The following is a 25,795-nucleotide window of genomic DNA, read 5'->3' as shown; positions in this document are numbered from 1 at the left end:
GAGGACGCTCCAGCAAAACGGCATAAACTTTAATAAAAAGACGGGTTCAACTGCCACGAGCCGCCCCTCCGCCTGCCCAGGCCGACTTGTCTCCACTGCGCCGGGGCGAGCGCCCCTCGACAGCTCCTAGTTGGGGCACAATCGGCTCCTCTGGGAAGGGGGTTCCTTGTCCCCGAGATGACCTCCAGCCCCGGGCCACACCCAGGGTTTAGACCCATCGCCGAGCGATAAATCCAGGCTCTGGTTTCAGGGGCGGAGATGAGTACATGGCTGGCCTTGGCTCCTCTTCATATTTTAGTCTTTAACGATCCGAAAATAATGAGGGTACTGAGGAATTCTTGGTGTCTTTCTATTTGTGCCTTATGCAAACGGCGCTGGCCAGGGCTTTTCAAACTCAAGCTTGGTGGTAGTCTTTCATTTAGCAAAGATTGAAGGCCCTTTGCCCCTTAGGAAAGCTGAGGGGGTTCTCCAGGAGAGGCTGAGTGCTGGGCTTCCTTCCTCCATTTACCTGTGGTGGCTGATGTCCAGGAGCGCAGCGGTACTCTGCATCAGGGGTGCTGATGCAGGGCAGAGGAGATCCCCGGCTTTGGCTGCTCTGTGTCCAAAGTTTACCATGGAGGGCAAGGTGCATTCAGTCCATGGGCCACTTACCACTCTTTCTGGTTGCAGAAAATAGCCCTGCTTTGGAATTAAAGAGGGTGGCACTGATCCTGCCAGGGTTCGGTTTATGGCTTCTAGCCTTCTGCTGGCTTGGCCTTCTGCAGTGGAAACATGGGTCCCCCTGAGTTGCTACTTACAGAATATAGATTCGCTCACCTCTTTCCCAACTGTTGCTCAATTACCGACACAGGAATGGCATCCTAGGCTTCCCTCCAGTGCCTTTACCAGACCATATTATAACTGGTATGTTGACTTGTTCATTTCCCTGTTATGTTTGTTGAGTTGCTGGGACGCATTTCTGCCATTTCTATCACCAAGTCTAATACATAAAAGGAGGTAGATAAACGAGTCCACTGCCTTCCCCATTCCCACACTGCTGTAGGTGCCAATATGATATTTGGGAGCATCCCAGCTGTGATATCTGCTAGTGGAAATGTACACAAATCAGAGTGACCAAAGCTAGTTTTGGATACTTACGGCTAGTGAGCCTGACTCTGGCACTGGGAAAATAGCGCCTTCCAGATTTCTTCATTGATAATGAACAGGGGCCGAAGGCGGCTGGATTTCTTATCCAGTTGAGGTTCCTGGGCTGTAGGTGGCACTGGGAATGATGCAGAAGTGCAGCATTCATGCTTGGCAGTGGCCCTAAGATCCTGGGGATCAATTCCTGCGGCCCAACTGGATGCAGGAAATGAGGAGGGCCCTGCTCTTTGGCGGCCCCTCTCAGGAGGACCAATGGGAACAGACTCACAGACTGCAGTTCTTGACTGCCCAGCCCGTCCTGGTGAAATCTAGGCTAGAGGAGAAGAGCAGCCCCTTATCACATTTCCTGTGAGCCTGGACGGAGAGCGGTGAAAGAGGCAGCTAAAAAATCTCTTCTAGGCCGCAGCCACTATTTACCAGTTACTCCTTTGGGGCTCAACAAAAACAGGACCCAACAGGTTTGCTACTAGCCCAGGGAACAGTGAATGCAGCAGCTGTTTCATTGGCCCAAGACTGTTTACTTATCTCTCATTAGAGCCACGGCACTGGCAGTGCTGGGGAGAGATTACACAGAAGGGACTGAGGGTGGTGGCCTTGTTATTTGTCAGTCATGAGTCTGGGGTTATTGCAAGATAAGAACATAGAGAACAAGTCTCTTATAAGTGAGAAGATTGGAAGCTGCACTCGGCTGGATGTCATTACTAAAAAACAAGGGAGCTTGGGAACAGACACAAAAGGAACCAACAGACCCTTCCCCAAGGCCCATCATTCACTGCTTTCCCAGGCTCCACTGCCAGATACCATCACATTAGCCTCCTGTGCTGCAGCTGCCACCATGTGCTGGTATAGCCCTTGTTCCCTTGTTCTGTGAGATGCTGCATAGGGACCCTCACCCTATATTCATGATGTTTTTTCTGGCCCCGGCGGCTGGGGTGCAGCATGCGGGTGATTTGCTCTACAATACCCAGGCTTCGGATGAGATTCTCCCTTTGTAGAAGGGCCTTCATCCGTTCTAGCTCCTCCTCTTCCACAATTTCTTGAGGCTGCATGCTGTCCAGATGTCCTGGTAGCAGCTACAAGGTACATGAGAGATGCATGCAGGATCTCCAAGGATAAGTCCCAAACCATCAACAAGGTCAGCTGCCCACGCTACCTCCATCCTATCCCTGACCCTGGTGGAAGGTTCCCTTTGCTATCCATTCTCACACCTCCTGCCCCAAAAGGTCAGAATCAATTACTCATTAGGAACTCGCTCTCTTGTATCTCTTGTACGAGAGGAGGAGGGGACGGCAGAGATTCCCTTCTCTAGTCATTCCAACCCATTTTCCTACAGAAAAGAAAGAGCCACAAAACCTCCGACACTTCTTTCTCCCGATTCCGGTTCCTGTAAGCCAAGTGGGTGGAAAAGTCCCGGATCCTGACCCTGGGTCGGCTCTTCTCCTCTGCTGATTCCCCCTGGTTCTGCTCCTTGTTTTCCTTTCGCCTCTTGGTGCTTGAGGTCTCCTGTTGTTCCTGCTTAAGGCGGATCTCTTCCAGTTGCTGCCTGACAAGATACAGCAGCTTCAGACACTGGAGACATTGTGTTCAGAAGAGGGGGATGAGGGAGAATGGGGATGGCGAAGAGTAGGAATTTATGTCTGTTTTGGGGACTGATGGGAGAGGAATGTGGGGGAAGATGGGAAACCCATTAAACTGAGTCATTAAGAGCCTGATAGAATTTAGAACTCCACTCCTCTTTTCTCAAGGGTCTGGCTTCCTCTCCACCCTGCTGGGCAGCAACTGAGCTTCAGGATCTGCCCCCACCACAGCCAGTGGAGAGAACTGGGGCAAAGTACCTGGCGCACTCCTCCCTGGCCTTGGAGGCGGCAGTCTCCTGGAAGAGGGAGCCGTTGTTCTTGAAGAAGGGCGCATACTTCTCCGTGTCGGGCCCCGGGTAGATCCTCCGGTACCCACCCAGGTGAGAATCCTCATAGCGTTCCTGGTCCAGCAGGGCTGCATGGGATGACTCAGTTTGTTCTCGCCTATGGAAACCAAGCCCCGGTTAGTCGGGGGTGGACTGAGGACGCCAAGTCGGGAAAGGAAGGTTGGCCAAAGTCGTGAGAACCTCCTGCTAGCTTCATGGCCTTTCGGGCCCCGTGAGTGTGGTGAACCCATCTGTGGTCAGTCCCACCTGTGCGTAGCCATGAAAACAGTCTTGACTTCCAGAAAACTGGTTTCCATTTAAGGGAAGTGGAGTTCACTCATAAGCTAGCACTCTAAGTTATCACAATTTTTTAGGTTACTGATTATAGAAAATTAGGTTTCTAGTTACAGAAAATCTAGAAGAGCAAATAGAAGACAAAAACCTCCCATCATCTTCCGATGGACTTAGCGTATTGGTCCACAGCATGGACTCTGGGGCAGGACATCTGGAGTATGAATCCTGGCTTTGTCATTCAATTACCATGCTCTTAATTTATTCCTTCATTTGTTTTAGATGAAAATGGGATCATGTTTAAATGGCCGCCAAGTGTTCTAGTATATGGCTGTACTTTTGTTTATTAAGTCCGGTAGTTTTCAACCTTTTTTCCCATTGAAAGACGGGATTCATAACAGTCACATACACAGTCCAATCTCTTGGGAACATCCAGGGCATTTACAGCTTACTTCACTCTGACTCACACAAACACGTGAGTGTACACTGTGTGCCAGGCCTTCGGGATATCACGGCAAATCAATATACACTGGCCCTGCATCTTACAATGCAAGTTGGGGAAGAGCGATGTTGTCATAGGAATAATCCTAAATCTACTCCAATTCATTTTTATGTTTCATTAACGAACTGTAATTTAGTAGCGGCAACAAATTACCATGTTTATAACCTATCTTATGATTAAAACAACAGTGGGTGAACAGTACTGATTTAAACTGGCCCCTGTTATTGAATAACTAGTTTTCTGTGTTTATTATAAACTTTCTCAAGAAATGATTTGTAGAGGAGCTTCATTAAAAAAAAAAAAACAAACAGCTAATCAAACCACATAAAGCTTCTTATGTGCTAATATGAAATAGCTCTAAAATGCATTGCTAAGCGGGGTACAGAGAGTGTGACAGCATGCTACTGTCTCGGTAGAGAGAGAAAAACAATTTCTATAAATGCACGTATATATGTGTATTAAATGTTTACGCAATTATAGGCTGGACCCTAGGAACACTAATTGGTGCAAGCGGGACACTGAGCAGCTGGAGGAGAATGGCAGGAGAGACTAGTCACTGTATCTTTTGAATTTTAAACATATCCTCTGTGATGTGATGTATTCTCTATGCAAAAAAAAAAAAAAATGTTTTGAATAGCTCATCAGCCCCAGGCTGACTTCTCCATTTAAAGAAGAACTTTCACTCCCAGGAAGTAATCACAGAGACGAGTTACGCAACTAAACACATGGGATGCCTAGAGTACCTGGCTTCCCGCGACGGCTGGTGACACTGGAAAAGCCGTTCTTTGACTCGCCGCTTGTCTTCCTCCATCATCTTCCTTTTGTCACAGCCCCGGAGGTTGACAAGGGTCATGGCATCACAGAGGAGTGCATCCTTCACTTCTCTATCTAGGCGTGAGTCAGTGGTGAAGCTTGGAGAATGGTTTACCTGCCAGGAGGAGACATTATCCACCCCCTTCCTAGACCACCAGAGCAGATGATGGTCTCTTGCAGACCCAACTGGAAGGTCTAGGAGAGACATCCCCCTACAGTGGCCTCAGCCAAGGAGGCTGGATGTTCTGACTTCCAAGGCCACAGAGACTTCTCCAACACTGGCTCATGAGAGCAAATCAGACCTGACCGTACAGATGTCATGTCCTTAAAGGCAAAGCTCATGTGAGGAACACTAAGGATCCGAAACCTGGATTCCCACAGTGGCGGCCAGACACCACCAAGATTTGACTCAGGTCAAAAGGGTAGTGATCTTATGCTTCTGCTGGGGTTCCTACCCACCCCAGTTCTGCCGTGTCCCCCATTCTCTGTTCCACCACCTGAGTGTACTCCTATCCCAGGTGTCCTGTTCAGGAAGGCCTCTGGACCTTGGTTTTGCAAAGCCCAGGAGATAATCCTCACCTCCAGCAGCCAGGGCTTCAGCTTGTGGTCCAGCAAGATGTCAAAACCAAGGATCTCAAAACAGGCACAAGTACCTCCACTCAGATATTGGGGAAAACAGGTTCGGTAGTTGTGACGAAGAACAGAATGGGCCGAGATGATGGTTTTGATGATGATGTCCTCGATGCCCCCCCACATCTCTCGGGGGTCGTAGCTGTGTTCTTGCAGCCAGGCATTGAGCGTCGACAGCTTCCTGTGAGGCCCAGTGCTCAGAGAAGACCAATCTCTCTGCCAGTGGCACTGGGCTGCAGGCAGGAGGCTCCCTAACACTAACCTAACTCCGTGCCTGGGTGCCTGGTGCTTTAAAGGGCTGCTGCCAGCTTGGAGCAGGGCTTAGTTACCAGGGTGGGGTGGGGGCTGCACTTGGTGGTCAGGCACAGGACAAGGGTCTGTAAAGGCTGAGTTTTCCTAAGCAATCAGCCTCTCAAGAGCCAGTTTCACTTTCACGGGCCGTTGAGATTGTGGGGCTAAGGGGCAGAAAAAGAGGAGAGAACAGATTAGGGAGTACCTCTTACTGCCCATGGCATCGTCCCGGACAAAATTCTCGTTGTGTTTGTTGATAGCATAGTTGGTCAAGTGCATGCAGACATCATCCTGGGAAGACAGTGGCCCTGTGGTCTCAGACTGAGTCCATGCTGCGCCCCCTCTCCCAGGCCGCTCATCTCCTGTCCCTCGTCACCTGAGGACTGTCCCGTGAGCTCCTAGGGAGGAGGGTGTGCTGTTTCTCCCCTCCCAGCCAGGGGCTGAAGCACTCACTGGCTTCATTTCTTGTTCCTGGGTGACAAGCCTCTCTACCTGGTTTCTCCATAAAACCTCAGCACTCAGCAGTGGAAGAGGAGAGGGTGCCACCTGCCTCCAGGGCTGCCGTTGGCCCCTTACCAGGTTGTTGTACATGGGCTCCACATAGGGCATGGTGGCAAAACGGGCCAGGCCCTCCTCGTACATGAAGATCCGAAGAGGGTCACAGGATGTGATCAGGACATAGATTCGCATATCAAACTTGAAGCCATCAATGAGGAAGGGCTGAGAGTATGCAAACCCACCAGGGAAAAATAATCAGGCTTTGAAGTGTTTACTATGGACCCCACACTGTCCTAAGCCCTTCAAATACATAGTACCTCATTTAGTTTTCACAATAACCGTAGAACGTAGTTAATTAACCGTAGAAGGTAGCCCATTAACAAATGAGGAAACTAAGCTGCAGAAAGAGTAAAACATTTGTCCAAGTCCAGGATAACTAAAAAGTGGAAAAACGTAGATTGAAACCCAGGCAGGTTGGCTCTAAACCAAGGTTCCATGCAGCCTCCAAAATAACGAGGGACGGCAGAAAGACCAGGAGGCTGAAACTGGCTTCCTCCCCGGCTTTGAGATGGGGTGCCCCAGGGCTGGCCGAGGGACGTGGTGGTGGTGGCCCTGACCAGCCCTTCACCTTGGAGATGTACTGCTGGCAGATCATATGCTCTCCTGGCTTGATCTCCCGCGGGTTTCGGGTGATGAAGATGCCGCGCCCCTGACAGCCACTGTCTGGCTTGCATATATACGCACGGGTTCTCCGCTGACGGCCGTAGGACTGGAAGTCCCCATAGCTATGTGCAGAGAGGGACTGGTCAGACGGTTCCCGTGCATCATGGCTGTCCCAGGAGTCCTCGCTCTCAGACCTACTTTTCTTAGACCAGCTGAAACTCTCATTCCACTTCTACCCTCCTGGGACATTCGAGGCCCAGGAAACTGAGATGGCGGACCCTTTCCTAGCATGTCTCAGCCTGGGAGCTAGGCTCACTCACTCTGCGGGGAGACACCAGGTGCGGGGGAAGATGTTGTACTCGGTAGGATAGAGTTTCTGCATGCGGTTGAGGTTCCGAGCCAGCAGGTCTTTGCGGCAGATTTCTGTCATGCCAGGAAAGTGGTTGATTTTCTGAAACAGAGCCAATTGGTGAGACTAGACCCCAGAGTAAGCATCAGTTCCTGGGCATGGGCACCCCGGAAAGCAGTGAGGGTCTAGGAAAATCAAGGTAGAAGTCAAAGTGGAGGTAAACACTACCTAGGACTCCAAGGAGAAAACAGGAAGATTCCCTACGGCTGGTGAGAAACCCCTCCTTGGCCTCTCCTCACACAGGGGTTAGAAAGTGAGGGGCAGTGGGAAGGGCTAGCCAGGACTTTGGGCCTTCTGGCCATCTAATAACATCCCGCAGACCAGCAGGGACTAGTCCTATAAGAATAATTGGTGTGTGGTGGCACGAAGCAAATGAGGAAATATTTCCCCAAGGAGAAAAGGAAACTAGAAGCAGCCCACAGAATGCCTGCCATGGCACCCCAGGGGGCACGGCATTGCTTGGTGGCCTGCTGGAAACCCTGTCCCACAGTGCTAGCAGCATCTCGTCACGGTTCAGTGCTCTCACAGGCTTTCCCACTCGATGGCTGTGTGAACCTCTGAGGCCCAATGTCCTCTTTTTAACAAGAGGTATCTGCTGCTCAGTGCTGTTTTGGAGAATTTAATGAGCTAAGAATGTCAAGGCATTTAACACGGTGTCCAACACACAGGATGCCCTAAGAGCTTTTAGTTACTGTTACCCTCATCTTACAACTGCTCCCTGCATGCCCCTTCTTTGCCCCCACCCCCTGGCTCTTCTCATTGTGGCACAGGTTATAGTCTCAACTCCCTTCCTGGCCTCCCCTCAAAATAAGCCTGCAGACTCTTTTTAATTATTTTATTGCTAACTCCTACAAAGACCCAATTACAAGATAACAAAAATACCAAGAAGAAGTTATATTCTTCTTGGGGACTCTGGTCCATCTTCTTTGACTTTCTAGTGGCCATGCAGGACCCCACACTGACCCTAATACATTTGGGATGCTAGGCTGAGCTGCTTGGGAGGCTGGATCATTCCGCCGGCTCTAAATCTGAATGAGTCTTCCCCTGAGGATGGGCTCACCCGCCCTGGAGGGGACCAGCTGGGCATGACTCCAGGCAAACAGCACATACTGAGCTAGGATGAGCCCAACAGACATTTCTTCTGATAACAGAAGTTCCTGAGACTCAAGGGAAGATTATTCCATTGGAGCAGAAGTCCTTGGCCATGACCTTCCTTGTTCTGCACAGGGGTATAGCCACGGGGGCTTGGGCAGAAGGGTGGGAGCAGTCATTTTGGGGCAGCAGCACCTGTAGGATCTCGGGTCAGGAGGCTGTACCTGAAACCGCTTCATGTCCATGACTCGTTCCAGTGAGACAGAATAGTCTGTCCAGTACACGTTCCACTCTTCCTCCTCCCCCACCTCCTTCAGGCCACACATTTGGGCTGCTCGACGCACTGTGGAGAGAGGGAGGTCAGTGGTGCCAGCCTGGGCACTGGCAACAAGCCTTGGGACTGTCACTGGGTCAGGTGAGGAACAGACCTGACTGGGGAGCAGGTTGTAGAGGGAGGTAGCTCTTACCTCAGCTCTGCAGTTTAGTTTCCATGTGACAACTCCAAGTTCATGAGGCTGTCAGGGCCCTTCCAAAATCTGTGACAGAGAAAACTAGAACCTGTCTCCCTGCTCCTGTTATTCCCTCTCTCAATTAGGACTGTTTCTGGCCGGCAGAGCTGACCCTCGGTAGGGGTCACGCTGGCCCCTCACGCTCTGGATGGCCCCTTGCACAGATGCCAGTGGGGATAAGAGGGGAGGAAGAGATAGCTGACCTCGCTGATTTTCTTTAAAAGCTGCTGAAGCTGCCTCAAAAGCTTCCTTGAAAAAACTGTTTTAACCTTGTCTCGTCTCATCTCTTATAAAATATAGGAAAGGTGGGGCAATGGTGACTTTGCAATTTTTTTTTTATTGGCTAACTGCAGAGATTCCTACCGTATCTAAGATTAAGTGGAACAGTGAGGTCTCAGCTGCCTCTGTCTCAGTACAGGTTACAGGCCAGACTAACAAGATCCAGGGGCTGGAAGCCTGACCGGGGGGACCATCCCCCAAGTAAAAGTGACAGCAATAGGTGGTGTGGGTGACGAGCCGGGTGCTTACCACTCTCATACTTGCAGTTGGTCAGGTTGATGGTCAGGGGTCTGGAATGGAGGAATGGCAGAAATCAGGCAGAATGGGAGAGGACAGACCCTTGGCTGCCAGGCCCTCAGAAGAAGGGACACCCCCAAAATTCGCATTTCCTCTAGAAACCACTTGAAAACCAGGATCATAGAAACATGCTGAAATTCTACACAAAGCCAGCCCAAATGTCTCTGAATTTTGTTTTTTATTGTACCAAAATGTGAATGACGCTCCTACATTCCCTGTCCTCTTTCCCAGGCTAAAGGAAAGACCTTAGATCCCAGCCCTCCAACTGCTGAAGGGAGGCCAGGGGTGACTTTCTGGAGCCGGACAGGTGAAGGGGTCTAGGGAATAGTTACCTGCATTTCCGCCTTCTCTTTCTCCTCCCAACTTCTAAGTCATCTATATCAGCTGGGGTTGTGATTTTTTCCGGAATTTTTGTGGCTATAATGCATAAGGGAACTCCATTCCCAAATGCCTTACAGTCAGTCTTTGAGACTGCCTGCTGAGAAGGGTTGGAAGGAATGGGAACTTCCCCCTTATCACATTCCTCCTCAGATTCTTCTTCTTCAACATAGTCTTCCTCCGATTCACTGGTCTTACAGGTACTTGTCTCCATCCTTTAGATTCTGTAGGGACAGGGAACATTAATCAGACTTTCCTCAAGCCCGGGAAGGCCTAAGGACCTTCCTGGTGCCCTAAGGAAATGTTGCTGCTCCTTCAGACTAGAACAATCCCACCACAAAATGGACTCTTTCCAAATAGGTAATGGGGGCCGTGGGATGCCCGTGAGATGCTGGATTCACTGACAAGGTCACTCCACACTACACACTGGGGTGCGGAAAGGAGATGAACACAGCGAGCCAAGGCCATGACCACAGCTTTTTTGTTCTTGAATGGGAAGGGGAGTGGCGGGGGGCATAAGGCCAAAGGGCCTTAGGCCGGCCCTTTCCCTGTCCCCTGACTCAGTTTCTCTATGTGTACACACTGGGGCCAGACACCTGCTGGCTCAGACCGCTTAGGCTCTGTTGGCGGAGGGAAAGCCCCCGAAGGACTCTGCCCACCCTCGGTTCGGAGGAGAGCGACGGGGCTACTGGGTCCGCCCCTAGAAGTCCGGGACTGGACTCAGCTGGTCACTCATGTCCGCTCTTTGCCTGGCTCTTGCTCCTTCCCGGGCGTTGCTGGGCCTCCAGGACCGCCTCCTTGTTCCTCGGGACTGGCAGCCCCTACTGGTCGTGAGGGGGAGCCTGCTCCCCCGCGACGTTTGCTCGGAGCTGCGAGATCCCGGCTGCGGCGGCGGCGGGGGCGGCGGCGGCCAGTGGCTTGTGGAAGGAAGCCCGCCGCCGCCGCCGCCGTCGCCATGGACACGAAAGCAGCCCCCATTGGAGCAGCGTTCTGGGGGCGGGGCCTCCTTGGAACCACACCCACTCGGGAGCAGGCTGAGGCCATATTGGGCGGGGCCAAAAAAAGTTTGTCTTTGGAGCTGGCAGAGGAACAGCCAGGAGCCTTGGCTCTCTCGAGGGAGGCTTCCTGCGGTAGTTGACAGAGTGGACTTGAGTCCTTCCGCTTCCATGCCCGTTTGCACAAGCCCCACTCCCACCATTCCTTGAACCAGCGGGCCAACTCTGTTCGGAAGAAGCATCTGCTTGCCTTTCTTCAATTAAAAAAAAAATGAATAAATAAGGATGCCTTGAGCAGTCTCTGCACTCGGCAGGGATCCCCAATTAGCATGCGTGCTAGTGGCGCTCAGCCTGGTGGGCTGAGACAGCTCCATTGACGAAGGACGCAATAACAACCATCTTATCAGACTGCTCCTTCACAGTCTTCCTGATGTCCACCCACTCTCTGACTTCTGATTGCTACCTCCACCGAACTCAGCCTAACTTCTCACTTTAAGATTAACACATGTGGCTAAATCTAGGGCACACTTTAAAAATTTCCCCCTTTTAAAAAGGCATGGACATTTTCTCATTCACAGACTTCTCAATCTTTCTTCAGCATATGATACCACACTCTCAATTACCCCCTCCTTGAAATGCTTTGGAGTCCTTTGGCTTCCAGGACACTCATTTTTCTCATTCTTTCAACAAATATTTAGTATTTCAGGCATTGTTCTAGGATTTGAACCATCATTATTTCTTGCTTTAATTGCCACCATTCAGCAACCTCTTAATTGGACTCCCTGAGTCTCTTCCTCCCACCTTCATCCATCCAGCCAGCCACTGCAGCTAAGAGGGTTCTTCCTGAAATGCAAATCTGTTACTCCCCAGTTGAAAACTCTTCAAGGTTTCCCATTAGACCAAGTCCAAAACCTGTTAGTACATGAGGCCCTCCACTGAAAAGCAAGCAAAGAGGTGGAGAGGCCAGGGGCTGGGTCAGCCCTTCCTACCACACTCAAAGCCCAGGGCTCTGAAACCAAAGAGTCCTCTAAGTGTTCCATCCTCAAGCTTAGTAAAAACTTCCACCTAAATCCCCTTCTTGACTACTTACACAGTACATAAATGGCTGAGAAGTACCACCACCAAGAAAACCTATTTGACTTTTTTCCTCTATTTAATGGAAAAACAAATTTGGGCCAGAGAAGGCTTTCCTCTGAACATCAATCCTAGGGAATAAGTGGGGAAATCCTGATATTTGGGCTCATCATCTTGCACACAAAATCCACTTTACTATAATGGTCACCTAAGGGCCCTTCAGAGATAGAACAAGCAAAATAAAGTGGAGCTTGTATATACAAAGGGTTGCAGAAAGAGGCATTAAGCTAAAATTACTGCAATGTGCCAAAAAAACATAAGGGTGACCAAAAATTTTTGATAGAAATTTAAATATTCAACACATAAATGTAAACATTAAAGTTATTTTATTTTTTTACGGCAGAACATTAAAGCTTTATTAGAAGTGATAGTACACTTCCAGACGTGGAAGCGGGCCTGAGCAGGAGAAGCCTGGCTCAAAGGCCAAAATGTTTTTATTAGTGAGGTGGGTCATAGTGTACATTCTGTCTTATCTCAATGAGACTTTATAATGTCTTTTGGGACTAAAACCTCTAAAATTCTATGTCAAAGTTTCATACCGGCCTGGGCAGAGAGCCAGCTACCTGGGGACCCAAGTCTCAGCTCGGGGTCTGTGAACTGTTAAGGAGAGCACCACTGGGGTAAGAGTTGCTCCCTAGAGAGGCAGTCACAGGTGCACAGTCCCAGCTCAGCTGCGGGTGTCTGCATACCTGCACTGCAGCCTTGATTCTGCTACTTATAAGCCGTGTGACCTTGGACAAGTTACTAAATCTCTGTCCACCTCCACCTCTTTGTCTGTTAAATGACAGTATTAAGAAGAACCTGTACCTTTAAAGCTGCGAGGACTGCTTGTTTTCGCACAAGACGACGTATGCTCAGCGTTGGGGCTGGAGGAAAACTGAAGACTGTGCTATAAGGAGGGCATCTGGATGAAGCAGGGCCGTATGCAGGGGAGGGATGAAGAAATAAAACTCAGTGGTGGGCAACGGGAGAACGAGCAGAGAGGCAATACCAGAGGCACATAAACTATCACTTTTCTAAGACTTGATACGAAAAGTCCATATATAAAGTCAGGGGTATGCAACTCCTGCACACGCTCCCTTCTCAACAATAGGTTTGACATCCTTGGGGCTTGTCCAAGAAGGTAAGAAGCAGATACATCCATGAGGGCTCATTTATTTGATTTATTCTAAGGTTTCTCCTCTTTAGTGAGGCCATTTTTATTAGTTCTTGATCCTCCTGAGACAAGTGAGAAGGCCATCATGAAAATGCCCACATGACCCTTATGAACGGCTTTCTTGAAAGGGACTTAGAGTGGTTAGAAAATAAATACTTCTGGAGGGACTATTGTTCCTCCTGGGCTGCCAAGGCCACCAGTGCTGCTTGTACCTCTTCTGCCTGGGCGGGGGGCAGCAGACAGTCTTGAATGAGGGCCAGAGCGGCTGCTTCTGTCAGGCCGCTGAAGTCCTGGGATGTTTTGACAGGGAGGTGCCCGGCCAGCTCACAGAGCGCAACATTGAATGCCTCGCCTTCCTTTATCCCAAAGCTGGACTTCCGGGCCCAGAGGATCACCCGGACCCCCATGAGGGCTGAGGAAGGTGAAGTCTTTCCAGGTGGGGCCCCCCGGGTCACAAACAAGTTATGTGCAATCTCGTGGTCAGTCAGATAGTCGGTGGCCCGACATACCCTGCTAACCAAGGCTTCCAGGTCAGGCCCTGGCCCGCTGGTGTAAAAGAGGAAGCCAGGAGCTGGGAGAGCCTGGAGCAGGTGCAAATGGCCCCCAGGGTCCAGGGTCTTGCTTGGTGCCCCCTCCACGGGCAGTCTGTGGTCCAGGTAATACCCATGCAGGTGGAGGTGGTTCACTGAGGCCAAGCCACCCAGGCTGTTGAAACCGACGCGAAAGCCTGGGTGCGCGCTCAGCAGCACCGCCTCAAGCCCAGCCCGCAGCACACCCGGCAGCAGGCGCTGGGGGAGCCCCTGGGCAGGCTCTGGCACCAGCAGCACATGGCCCCACTCCAGGGGGCTGATGTTGATCACCACGAGGATGTCCTCTTGCTGGAGAACACCTGAGAGACCAGGCTCCTGGCGCAAACGGAAGAGGACTTCTCCTGGCTGGATTTTGTTGAAGTTAAACTGTTCAGGGTCAAATGGCTGCCTCACACTCCTGATGTTCTGGGGGCGCCTCCTCTGCATCCCTCGTTCCATGTTCAGCTGAGCCACAAAACCCACGGCACCAGGGAGGGTTTGGGTCTGTAGCTCTCCCAGACAGTAGCGGAACAGCCCCAGCTCCATCCGCTGCCTCCAAGCAGAGCGGAGGGCAGTGTCAAAGCGAGACAGTGGCAGCCTGTCCGGGAGGCTGGGTGCGTTCCTTGGCCACTGGACCCCTTCCCACACAAGTTCCTTCTGTCCATAGACAAAGTCAGGGATGCCTTGTCCTTCCCATTCCTCTTTGTTTGGAGGGAGCAAATAGGAAGTGTTACTTGAATCATGTGGAACAGCCATGGGAGTAATCTGAAACAATCATAAGAGGTGAAAAACACATGATGTTACCCTATTTCCAGAGATTTTATTTTTATTTTCGAATAACCTTTACTTGTAGTTCTGATTACAAAAGTAACATGTGTCTTTGGTAAAATACTTTGAAAACTTAGAAATCACTCATTATTCCGCCACCTGTAGATTAGCATACATTTTTGCTAAATTAAAAATATATATTGAACTTTTTTCTTTCTAAAATTTATATGGGCTGGGTAAACTTCCTTAATGGAGAAAAAAATAAAGATAAAATACAACCCTATTCCAACGTCCAGGGAAAAAAAAATCACAATTTACATTTGGCCTAATTTTCTTATGTAGATGGACCTTAAGTTTTTAAAACAAATCTTTAATTGTGCATACAGGTTGCTGCCAATTTCATACTAATACACGCACTATTGCAATGAACGTTCTGTATATCTATCCTTGTCAACACATTTTTACTTTCCTTCATAATAAAATCCCAGTAGATCATTGGGTCAGAGTAGGCTCATGGCTCAAGCTTTTGATATATACTCTGTCAAACTGCCCTCCAGAAAACCATACCATTGTTCCAGTGTACGAAGATGGCCAGGGTTTCAAAGCTGACCACTCCCTGGATGGGAATGGTTTTCCAACTATTTGGCAGTGATTTCGAATGACTGTGCGTAGAACCATGCGGGTGAGAAAGGCCCAGTGTATGCTTAAGTGCCCAGTCAATCCTTCGAGGGGAAGTCAGTACCTGTCTTCATCTCCCACTGGGCCCCTGGAGCCCTGCGGACCCAGAGGTGACAGGGAGAGGGGCCCGCTGCTGGTGCAGACAGAACTTCAGAAGGAGGTGTACCTCAATAGAGTCGCTTCAGTCCAAGCTTGGGTTCCCTCAGCTCTGCTGGTCCAGAAACTTCACATTAATAAAACGGAAAGAAAACATAAAACATGCAATGACATATCAAAATTCAAGCTGAGTTTAATGGATATTGAGTTTCAGTTTCGTAAGATAAAGTTCCAGGGACTGGTCGCACAGCAATGTGATATACTTAATACTACTGAACCGTACACCTAGAAATAGTTCAGATGATAAATCTCTTATGTGTTTTTTTACCCCCTAAAAAAAGTTTAAGTCAAGCTGAGCATAAATTTCACAATAAAATGTAAAGTCTAAAATTATTCTATTAAAAGTGAGTTTCAGACATTCCTCCAAAGAAGATACACAAATGGCCAACAAGCACATGAAAAGATGCTGAACATCACTAGTCATTAGGAAAATGTAAATCAAAACCACAATGAGATACTACCTCACATCCATTAGGATGGCTACTATCAAAAACAGAAAATAATGAGGAGAAATTGGAACCCTTGGGCACTGTTGATAGGAACTTAAAATGATGCCACTGTGAAAAACAGAATGACAGTTCCTCAAAAAAGTAAAAACAGAATTACTATATTACCAATTCCAACTTCTGGGTATATACGCAGAAGAATTGAAAGCAGGTTTTAAAGAGATATTTGAACCCCCATGTTCATAGCATCAATATTCACAGTAGCCAAAAGACAGAAGCAACCCAAGTGTCTATCGACAGATGAATGAAGAAACGAAATGTGGTACGTACATACAGTGGAGTATTATTCAGCTTTAAAAACGAAGAAAATTCTGACACATGCAATAACATGGATGAACCTTGAGGACATTATGATAAGTGAAATAAGCCAGTCACAAAAGGACAAATCCTGCATGATTGTACTTATATGAGGTACGAGAGTAGTCAAATTCATAGAAACAGAAGGTAGAATGGTGGTTGCCAGGGGCTGGGGGGAGAGTAGAATGAAAAGTTGTTTGTCGTTTAATAGGTACAGAGTTTCAGTTTTGCAAGATGAAAAGAGTTCTGGAGATCGGCTACACAACAATGTAAATATATTAACACTACTGCATACTTAGAAATGGATAAGATGATAAATGTTCTTATGTGTTTTTAACCACAATTTTAAAAAAGGTCAAAATGGTAAATTATTTTACAACTAAAAAAATTTTTAAGTTAGTCTCAAAATAGGTTTAAGAAATCCAGCAATTTGCTATTTACCTGAGCTATAGTTAAGACAGTATTCACTTACTCTTCCATTTATTCAATCATTCGTTTATTCATTCATTCATGGTCAATATCCATCTTGTGCCCACTTCTGATGTGCTGAGGACACTCCTGTGCAACCTGGTCCCACTTAGCTGAGCCACAAAACCCAAGTATTTATGAAGTAACTGCTGTGTATGAGGCAAGGAGACAGTTTGCTACAAAGATAGCAAATAAGGCAAAAAAAAAGGTCCCTATCCTTATGAAACTTACATCCTGTGGTGGAGTCAGATGATAAGCAAAATGGACTTGTTAACTGTCCATGGAGGTACCATTTTGTGGGAAACAAGTGATACAATAGAGGGTAACTAAGAGATGGGGTCAGAGCAGGGTTCTCTGAGCTGACAGCTGAGCTAAGACAGGAAGAAGCCTGCAGTGAAGAGCTAAGGAAAGTGTGCTCTAGGCAAAGGAAACTGCAAGTTCAAGCCTATGAATCAAGCCTATGAAAGCAGGCACTTGGCCCGTTCAAGAACAGAAAGGAGGCCAGTGTTACTGGAGTACGGCCGACACAGGACAACAGCCTCAGATGAGGCTGGAGAGGATAGCAGGGCCTTACGCTTCATGGTCAGGAGCTTAGATTTTATTCCAAATGGAATAAGAAATAGCTGGCAGGTTCTAAGCAGAAGGATCATCTGATATTTTACAAACCTTATTCTAAGTGCTGTGCAGAAAATGAATTGTAGGGGAGCAAGGGAAAAACAGAGACACCGTTTCAGAGGTCACTCTAGTGGCCAGTGAGCAATGAAGGTGACTGGACAGCATAGATGGTTATAGATAGAGAGGACTGAGGGATGTGGGTCATGTTTTGAAGGCTGAACGAATAGGGCCTCCTGACATGCTGGCTACGGGGACTGAAGCAAGGGGAAGAACTGGGAATGACTCGGCTGCAGAAACTAGGTTCACTGCAGTGGCATTTACAGAGAGAGAGAAGCCTAGGGTGGCGGCATAGGGGAATAGATTGACTAGAAGAAGGGAGAAAACAAGAGTTCAATTTTGATCACTGAGTTTGAGAAGCAGCCTCGGTATCCAAGAATAAAAGTGGTATAAGCAGTTGCATAGTCAAACCTGGAGGTCAAGGGCAAAGTCAGGGCTAGATACAAATTTGGAATAACATTTAAAGCCAGGAACCCAGGACCAAGATGATATCAAAAGGCTAAAAATGAGTAAAGACATAAGAACCAACTGAAGAAATACAAAGTGGGTTTGGTCATGTTTATATTAAAGTGAAGTAGGAGGCAAAAAGCATTACCTAGGAATAAAGAGGTATACTTTCGAGTGGCAAGTCAGTAGAGACCGCATGACAGGATGGAACCTTTATAGGAAAACCAGGACAAAGGGAACATGAGTTACATGTCTACTTTGTGCCAGGCATGGGCTGGAGGCTTTCCAAGTCCACTCAAGCAACCCCGACAACAAGCCTTTGAGGTGGGTATCATCCTGGGAGAAAGGTGAGAGATTCAGTTTTGGAGGCTGACAGGTGTTAGAATTCTAGCTCTACCACTCACTAGTGATGCGACCTTGCATCCCTAGAATAAAGACCATTTCCTTAGCATAGCCTCTGTGCTCTCAAGGCTCGGCTGTGTCTCCCTCTCTCACCTCATCTCCTACCACTCTTCCCCTTGCCCACTCTGCTCCTCACTCTTACTAAGCTTGTTCTTGCTCAGGGCCTTGGCACTTTGAGTTCTTCCAGCCTAAAATATCCTTTCCCCAGATTTTCTTTACATGGACGGATTTTTCAGGTCTCAGATCACATGTCACCACCTCAGAGAAACCTGTGTGTCCATCCCATCTAATGTCCCAAGGAAAACAGGAAGAAGGAAACAATATTGCAAGCAGGGGAAAAAATGTCTTGGGGGAAAAAAAAAAGAATCCACAAATCCAAAAGTTGGTACTTTGACAAAAATATAAACCTTTGAAAAAGCTAACCAAAAACCGAAACTAATTTTACAACAAGCAGCACTAAAACCTATTTTTAAATATATATCAGCAATCAGTTTTATCACTGTATCAAGAGTTAATCAGGTACAAGATGGACAATATGCTAAGACTGGATGGATGACTCAGAATGGCTAATGAGAAACATGCCAAGTAGCACAAAATGTTCTTACTGACTGTTCAATATACACCCTCCTCTGTAGAAAAATCTACCAGGAAACAAAATTATAATCAGAAGGTTGTTCAGCGAACCTTTGGGTTCCAAGCCGAGTGAGGTGGCTGGGAGATCTAGGTCATTGCTGGTCACCATGGCTCAAGGCTGATTTCCGCATCTCGACAGTGAAGAGATACTGTCTCATCATGAAGTCCAGGCTGGCCGGCGCTCCTCCTCCTCATTCTAGTACAGGAGACACAGTGACAGCTTCTAGCTCTTTGCCTACTCTTTTACTAACTGAAGATTAACTCTTTCTTGGACAGAAAAAGCCTACTGTCAAAATGATCAGGTTGGGACAGGACTCACTTCAGTCACTTTGACTGGTTTTGGTGTTCCCAGTACTCTGCAGCCTCCACTTCTTGGAATGGAATATTTTCACCATGGTGGGGCTTACATATTGATCTAGTGAGTCTTACTAGAATCGCCCTCAGATGATCACCTTCTTATTAAGCGCTGGGAAAACTACAGTCACTCAGCAAACATTCACTCAACAACTGCCATATATCAGGCCCTAGAGGTCATGATTCTCATAGCTCATGGGGCTTCCGGTCTAGTCGGGGAAACAGACGTTAACCCAATCGTTACCTGAGTAGATATAAATTGCAAATATAATACAGGCTGTCAAGGAGGAGCACTGGGTACTCTGAGTGTAAGGGAGATTCCTACTCTAGTCTAGGGGATCAGGAAAGGCTTCCCTGAGTCTGATGGAAGAGGAAGTGGGAGCCCATAGTGGCTGAAACACAGGAAGTCTGAGGAGACAGCAAAAAGGCTGACGTCAAGACTACAGAGGACCAGGACTTGGGTTTTTAAACACATAATGGTTTTAAACTAAGACTGACATGATCAGACTTAGACTTTACTAAGATCAAGAAGTAGAATGAATTGAAAGAATCAAGATTTAACCCCGACAATTTGAGCTGTCAAGTATATCTCAATAAGGCTGAAAAATTAAAACAAAAGAATCTCACCTCTTCCTCTAGGCAGCTTGGGATCCTCACCTTTTGGAGCTGTGTAGATTCATTCATTCATGCATACATCCAATAAATATTTATTGAGAGCCTACTGTGTACCAACCATTGTTCTAGGGGTTTGGAGGGGCAAGAGCTCACTGGAAGTCAGCACGGAGTCTGGGTGCAGGGTGGGGTCAGAGGAGAGAATGTAGGCTGGTCTGATGAGTACAGCAGTAGGGAGCTTTGAAGAGAGCCTTAGAATGGAGCGATGTCTTTCTAAATGCTCAAGCCTAGACAAGCCACTCGAATCCTCTGGACCTCTGTACTTCCACATTTTAAATGGGAACCTACCTTGCAGCGTTGTTGTAAGACTCGAAGTAACTATGCACAGAGCTTGGCATTCAGTGGGTCTTCAGTAAACTGCCTCAGTAGGCAGCAAGGTTATGGTTATTTCTGGAGAGGTGACATGGGGACTGCAACGCGTGAGGCGAGTGCCAGGTGGTAACGTCTGGATGGAAAAGCAGTCCCTGGGCAGAGGGGCAGCCGACAGCCTCTGGCCACTCAGAGTTTTCCGGCCATCCTGGCTCCAGAGACGTCCCTGCTGTCCTTACCAGACCTCGCCTGTGGCTTCCGTCTACCGCAGGCGAGGAAGACCTACGGCGCGGCGACCCCCAAGCTCCTTCCAGGGCCAAAGCGACGTCGACGCACGCGCAGTCTGCACGCACGCACGCGGCGTGTCCCGCCCCGCCCACCCTGGAGGCGGGGCCTTCGGCCTGGGCTCCGCCCCGGAGCGTCCGGCCCCGCCCCGGGCCCCGCCTCCAGCTCACCAGGGACCGCCCGGAGCCGGGAGCTGGCGGCGGAACCCGGCTGGGAGCGTCTGGGCGCTTTAAGGAGGGGGTGGGCCTGGGGGCGGTGGCCCCAGGAGCGGTTGCCGCGGGGACGGGGCGGTGACGCGACCCGAGGGCGGAAGTGAGAAAGTTGCCGGCGTCCCGAGACGAGTTGGCGGAGCTGTGCGCGAGGCGCGGCGATGGGGGGCTCCGGCAGCCGCCTGTCCAAGGAGCTGCTGGCCGAGTACCAGGTGCGCGGGACGCTGGGCCCCGGGGAGCCGGCGCGCTGGCCTGCGCTCGGGAGCGGGGTCCCGGAGCAGGCGGCAGGGCGGGCGCGGCCTCTGGACGGCCCGCTGAACCCCCGTCTCGTTCTGCCTTACAGGACTTGACGTTCCTGACCAAGCAGGAGATCCTTCTGTAAGTGCTGTCTCGAACTCTGCCTCCAGGATCCTCTGGAGACAGTTTCGGGGGCTCTGTCTTACAGATGGGCAAACTGAGGCTCCCAGGGGGAGGGGCAGGGACCTGCCTGAAGTCGGCAGCTGAGCCGGAATTGGAGTCCCGAGTCCTCGGCTGCGCCCTGCTGCCGGCACGCCCTCCGCGCCCGCGCTGGGGGCCCCTGCTGTGCAACCAAAGTTGGGCGCTCTTTGACCCCGCGCTCCACTGGCTTCTGCAGAAGCGAACTTCCTGTACCAGTCGGGCGGGAGCTGCTGTGGCTCTCGGCTGACGACCTCCTGGCAAGGCCACAGAAATACTGGGGAGCCTGACTCCTCCCAATTTTACCTGAATAATACAGTAACCGTTAACGCTTACTGAGCACTTATCCTGCGCCAGGAACAATGCTAAATTACCCTACGTTATATCACTTAATCCTCCAGAGGGAGGTACAGAGTCAGTGTAAGAGATCCAGAGAAGGTTTGTAACTTGCCTAAGAGTACACTACGAGAAAGAGGATTTGAGCTGGGAAAGGAACCCCCTTTTTAGCCGTGTGCCAGCTTTATGTGGCCAGGGCTCCCCTTGGCTAAAGTAAGCCCAGAGGGAAGGTGGGGCTGTGGAGGAAGGAGATATTTCAGGGTAGCTGCTAAAAAGAGGGAGGCTCTGAGGAGCAGGAGACCCCGGAGTTCTCCCTGTTCACAGGGCCAGCTTGTGGCTCCTTCCCCAACCTCTCCGCCTCCCAGGGAGCTTAAACACAGTGCCCAGCACAGTGGCTGACACACAGTAGGCCCCCAGGAAATAGCCATTGCAAGAATGGACTGCTAGCCTGTACTGTCTTGTGACATATCTCCCTCTGGCTTATCAAGGCTGACGACCTAGTCTGTATGTGGCTTAGCTCCTCACATGGTGGGCAATGAACAGCAAGGCAAGGAATGGGGTGTAAAACACAAGAAGGTGCACCAACAGTTCCCCCTCCTTCCACTAGAGCCCACAAGCGGTTCTGTGAGCTGCTTCCCCAGGAGCACCGGAGTGTGGAGGAGTCGCTGCAGGCACGAGTGTCCTTGGAGCAGATCCTAAGCCTTCCAGAGCTCAAGGTGCCAGGCTCCCACCCTCACTCTGCTACTCTTCTTGAGATCATGCGGTCACTGGTCCCCATTCTTGTCTTTCCTCTGTTTAGTCCTAATTTCCTGTGACTGCCTCTCTTTAGGGCTGCTGTGACAATTTCTATGCACAAGGCCTAGCCCCCTGCCTGTAACACAAGTGTTCGATTAACTCTTTGTGTTGTAAATAACAGCCCACCTCATTCTCTGCTTAGGGTGTCTTCCTCTTCCTTCTCTGCCCCCAGGCCGACCTGTAGGTTAACGTCTGACTCACCCCCAAGCTTTCCCTGCCTCCCCCATCTGGGTCCTGTTCCTGCCCCCCATGCTAGCCCCAAAGTGCAAGTCATTCTCCCCCAGGAGCCTGTGCTCATGGTGCGGGTAGTGACCTGGACGCACCACCCCCTCACCGACCCCCCGTTCCCGGGGTGTGAGTGCGTGACCTGGGTTGTGTCCTGTGGCATTCACAAAGGCTCTCTTCCTAGGCCAACCCTTTCAAGGAGCGAATCTGCAGGGTCTTCTCGACCTCCCCAACCAGAGACAGCCTGAGCTTCGAGGACTTCCTGGATCTCCTCAGTGTGTTCAGTGACACAGCAACGCCAGACATCAAGTCCCACTACGCCTTCCGCATCTTCGGTAAGGACCGCGAGGAGCCTGGTGAAACACAGTCTCTCACACGGTCTTCTCAGTGATACTGCTTAGGAGCTGGGCATCACTCTGGAACCTTGGCACTCACCTGACCACATCCTTTCGGGCTTCTTGTATCTGCTGTCTAGATTTCGATGATGATGGAACCTTGAACCGAGAAGACTTGAGCCAGCTGGTGAACTGCCTCACGGGAGAGGGCGAGGACACTCGGCTCAGTGCTTCAGAGATGAAGCAGCTCATTGACAATGTGAGCAGCTGGGCCCAGCGGGGGCGGGCCTGTGAGCCCAGAGAAGGGTTGGAGCTTTGGCCTGACACTCTTCCTTTCCCAGATCCTGGAAGAGTCTGACATTGATAGGGATGGGACCATTAATCTCTCCGAGTTCCAGCATGTCATTTCTCGTTCACCGGACTTTGCCAGGTAAGACAGTGGTCCCATCTGTGACATCTGGGTCTGGGACATAGTTATGGGAGTGGTGCCCAGTATAAGCCCCCTGCTTCCTCTAAATGACTCAAGATAGCTCTTCTCCTAAGGGGAAGTGACAGACGTGGGAAACAGCCCATTCCAGAGGGCCTTAGGGGAGAGGTGGGTAAGTTTGGGTTTAGACGTAACCCTCCTCTTGCAGCAGAAAACCCAATTCACTCTTCTTTGTTCAGCTCCTTCAAGATTGTCCTGTGACAGAAGCCACAGCGTGTATCCCAGCACCTTGTCAAAGAACCTTTCCACTGCTGCCCTGTGGCCAAGGTTACGCCTGTGTTGCCAGGTCCGGCCAAGCTGGCCCAGTCGAGCTGGCACTGTGCAGTCTTGTCCTGGGCAGGGGAGCGCCCTCCACGTAAGGGCCTCTCCCCTTCTCACTGCCATTGTCATCGCTCTGTTTGTGTTTCTACTAATCAATAATAAAGGTTTAGAAGTTTTGACCCTGTGCGTGACACTAGAAACACTGGTATGAGGAAGAACTGGACTTGTAGGAGACTTCAGTTGTACTGGGCATAAGTAACCTTTAAAGAAGGGGCTGAGAAGGGAGCGTTGGGGTTGGAACTCTTCTGTCTCCAGACTGTGGTGGCGGTTACCCGAATTTCTACAGGTGTTGAAATTTATAGAACTGTATACCAAAAAAAAAAAAAAAAAATTTTTACTATATGATCATTTAAAAAATATATATTTCTTTTTGAAGAGTTAAAAAACCTTGTTCCCTGTGCCCTCACCCCTGAACAGAGTAAGGGGTTGAGGTAAAGGAACAAATCCCCTGCCCCGCTCCATCAGTGTGTCCAGCTCCCCCCAGGGAGAGCCACACTCCACTGGGAGATGCAGTCGGCCAGGCCAGGCTGGCTGTGGCCCACTAGCCCCTGGAAAGAGGAGCTTGCAATGCCCCTGAACTCAGAACTAGACCAACCTCAAAAAAGCAACAGTCCTTTAAAATGAAGGGCCATGATTCAATTTTAATTCTTTCGATTTTATTAAAAAAAAAAAGTAAAGTGCATCTTAAAAAAATATAAAACCCACATAAACTCAGGGCCCCTGTGCGGGGTAGCGCCACTATCCCTTAGAGTGGAGGCAGGCAAAGTGTGGGGGTGACGGGCCTGGGCTCAAAGACGAGGCTGGGGTGGATATGGGGACAGGGACACACGGGTTCTCAGGCTGGACGGAGGAAGGAAGGCAACAGTGTCTTCTCAGAATTCCAAGGGGAAGGTGTACATCATCATGAACTCCTGGTTTCATGCTGCCTGCTCTCTCATGTGGCCGCAGCCTGATGCAGGCTGGGAAGGTGGCTGGAGCCCAGGGCCTTGTGAGGGCCGCAATGCCAGTGGAGCCCTCTGGTCCCTGAGGTGATGGGAAGATGGCCATAACAGCTTGGCCAGCTGGCCAGGTAGGACCCACAGAGCCCAAGCTGGGCTCTGGCTCTGCGGTGAGAGAGGCAGCCTGAAGCAGCAGGATAAGGCAGAGTTAGCAGGGGCCAGCTGCTGACGGCTTCCCAACTCTGTCTCGAACCACCACTTCATTTGAGTCCGCAAATCCCCCGTGAGACGGGCCGGGCCGGGAACTGGAGCAGCTGTGTGCACGGCACTCTGTTGTCTCTCACTCTGCGCGCTCTCGTTTCACATTTTCAATGGTTTTTTTTTTTTTTTTAAAAAGGCTCAGTTTACATGAGGAGCACTGTTCTGCCCACCTAGGTGGGCCCCTATCTTCAGCCAGGACCTCCTGGGCCACGGCTGTCTGGGCTGGCGAGCAGCAGGCCAGCTGGCTCCATCGCTCCCAAGGGCTGGGCGCCACGCTTGGGTGCCACAAGGAGCAGAGGTCCAGCCGATCCGCTCTGAGCATTCATGGCCCCGGAAGCCAGGGTGGCCTCCTGTAGAAGTCAGCTGTCACACTACCGAATCCCGGATCTCAGAGCCTAGGCGGACCCGAGGCCGGGGGCACACCGGGGACACCTCTACGAAGCTGTCGTGGATGCTGAGTGGCCTCTTCTCTGACTCAGTGAAGACCCGGGGCCCCGGGGAGCTATCCAACAGGGCCTGGTAGCCTCGGTGGTCGAGTGAGGTGCTGGGGGGACCTACACCATTGAGCGGCCGGGTCTCAGGTGGCAGCACCACAGGGCGGGTCTTGGGGTGCACACTGGCACACTCCCCCTGCTTCAGGAAGACTTTCATGCCGCCCCGATGCCGGTAGAGGAAGAATAAAATCAGGAGCACCACGGCAAACACAAACAGCGTGCACATCACCAGGAACTCAGTCCAGTAGGACTTGTCCACACGCCAGCTGGCATTGCCTTGGGCCGGTGAACTCACCCGCGATGTGCTGATGACGGCAGGCGCTTTTCCACTCTGCTGTGCCACCGTGTCCTCTATCTTTGGGCAGTAGCTGGCCACCAGCTGCTGGAAGTTTTCCTCCAGTGACCAGCACTGGAACACCCCTAGCTCCTGCTGGCTGCCCACCAGCAGCAGGTCCCCAGTGGGCAACACCCGGCAGGAGGCCGAGGCATTGACAGGGGCGCCGTTGTGCAGCCAGAGCCGGGTTGCCAGGTTGGAGAGGAGGGGGCAGGCCAAGCTGTTCACCGTATTGGGCTGGAACTGGACTTGTTCACACAGCGTCTCGTCTAGGGGCAGGCAGGGCACAGGGTGAAGGGGGCCTGGCATCCACAGCAGCCCCAGCTCACCCACCGCCCCTGGGCTGTGCTCATCATGCCATGACGGCAACTCTGAGGACTCTGGGGACTGGCTCTCACTTCCCAGGCCCTTGCTTGCAGGCTGGAG

General features: G+C 50.4%; 4 protein-coding genes across 13 annotated transcripts in view; 1 reads left to right on the top strand and 3 right to left on the bottom strand.

The window, feature by feature from the left end:
* Positions 1–13: 13 nt before the first annotated feature.
* On the bottom strand, positions 14–12,794 carry TTLL13 (tubulin tyrosine ligase like 13). 7 transcript variants are annotated; one of them, XM_039858171.1, is made up of 16 exons: positions 12,635–12,794; positions 9,653–9,922; positions 9,273–9,313; positions 8,460–8,578; positions 7,055–7,185; positions 6,700–6,856; positions 6,150–6,293; positions 5,779–5,864; positions 5,232–5,463; positions 4,583–4,767; positions 3,097–3,164; positions 2,979–3,016; positions 2,497–2,682; positions 2,037–2,216; positions 1,138–1,456; positions 14–758 (listed from the first exon to the last, which is right to left on the bottom strand). In XM_039858171.1, exons 2-16 carry the CDS (start codon positions 9,910–9,912, stop codon positions 505–507), a joined length of 2,400 nt encoding a protein of 799 aa, XP_039714105.1. In that variant the 5' UTR covers positions 9,913–9,922; positions 12,635–12,794; the 3' UTR covers positions 14–504. The 7 variants fall into 7 exon arrangements, with proteins under 7 accessions (XP_039714105.1, XP_039714101.1, XP_039714106.1 ...); XM_039858167.1 differs by having other exon boundaries at positions 2,497–2,686; positions 2,979–3,164; XM_039858172.1 differs by having other exon boundaries at positions 1,138–1,261; positions 2,497–2,686; positions 2,979–3,164.
* Positions 12,137–20,322, bottom strand: GDPGP1 (GDP-D-glucose phosphorylase 1). Of its 4 annotated transcripts, none has more exons than XM_039858196.1 (4): positions 19,894–20,322; positions 18,631–18,775; positions 15,063–15,221; positions 12,137–14,317 (listed from the first exon to the last, which is right to left on the bottom strand). In XM_039858196.1, exon 4 carries the CDS (start codon positions 14,306–14,308, stop codon positions 13,151–13,153), a length of 1,158 nt encoding a protein of 385 aa, XP_039714130.1. In that variant the 5' UTR covers positions 14,309–14,317; positions 15,063–15,221; positions 18,631–18,775; positions 19,894–20,322; the 3' UTR covers positions 12,137–13,150. The 4 variants fall into 4 exon arrangements, with proteins under 4 accessions (XP_039714130.1, XP_039714129.1, XP_039714132.1 ...); XM_039858195.1 differs by having other exon boundaries at positions 15,165–15,221; XM_039858198.1 differs by having other exon boundaries at positions 15,165–15,206.
* Positions 20,323–20,412: 90 nt separating this feature from the next.
* Positions 20,413–23,461, top strand: CIB1 (calcium and integrin binding 1). The gene is made up of 7 exons (XM_039858208.1): positions 20,413–20,620; positions 20,752–20,786; positions 21,787–21,895; positions 22,384–22,534; positions 22,675–22,793; positions 22,876–22,964; positions 23,201–23,461. The coding sequence occupies exons 1-7, from the start codon at positions 20,570–20,572 to the stop codon at positions 23,220–23,222; spliced, it is 576 nt and encodes a 191-aa protein (XP_039714142.1). The 5' UTR covers positions 20,413–20,569; the 3' UTR covers positions 23,223–23,461.
* Positions 23,462–24,651: 1,190 nt separating this feature from the next.
* The window catches only part of SEMA4B (semaphorin 4B), a 32,295-nt gene continuing 31,151 nt past the window's right edge, over positions 24,652–25,795 (bottom strand). The window contains 1 exon segment of the mRNA XM_039858175.1: positions 24,652–25,638. Coding sequence (XP_039714109.1) covers positions 24,908–25,638 — 731 coding nt within the window. The 3' untranslated portion in view covers positions 24,652–24,907.

Source organism: Pteropus medius, unplaced genomic scaffold (assembly GCF_902729225.1).
Source record: "Pteropus medius unplaced genomic scaffold, Ma_sr-lr_union100, whole genome shotgun sequence".
Taxonomy (NCBI): Eukaryota; Metazoa; Chordata; class Mammalia; order Chiroptera; family Pteropodidae; genus Pteropus; species Pteropus medius.
This window is presented reverse-complemented; position numbering and strand designations above follow the sequence as displayed.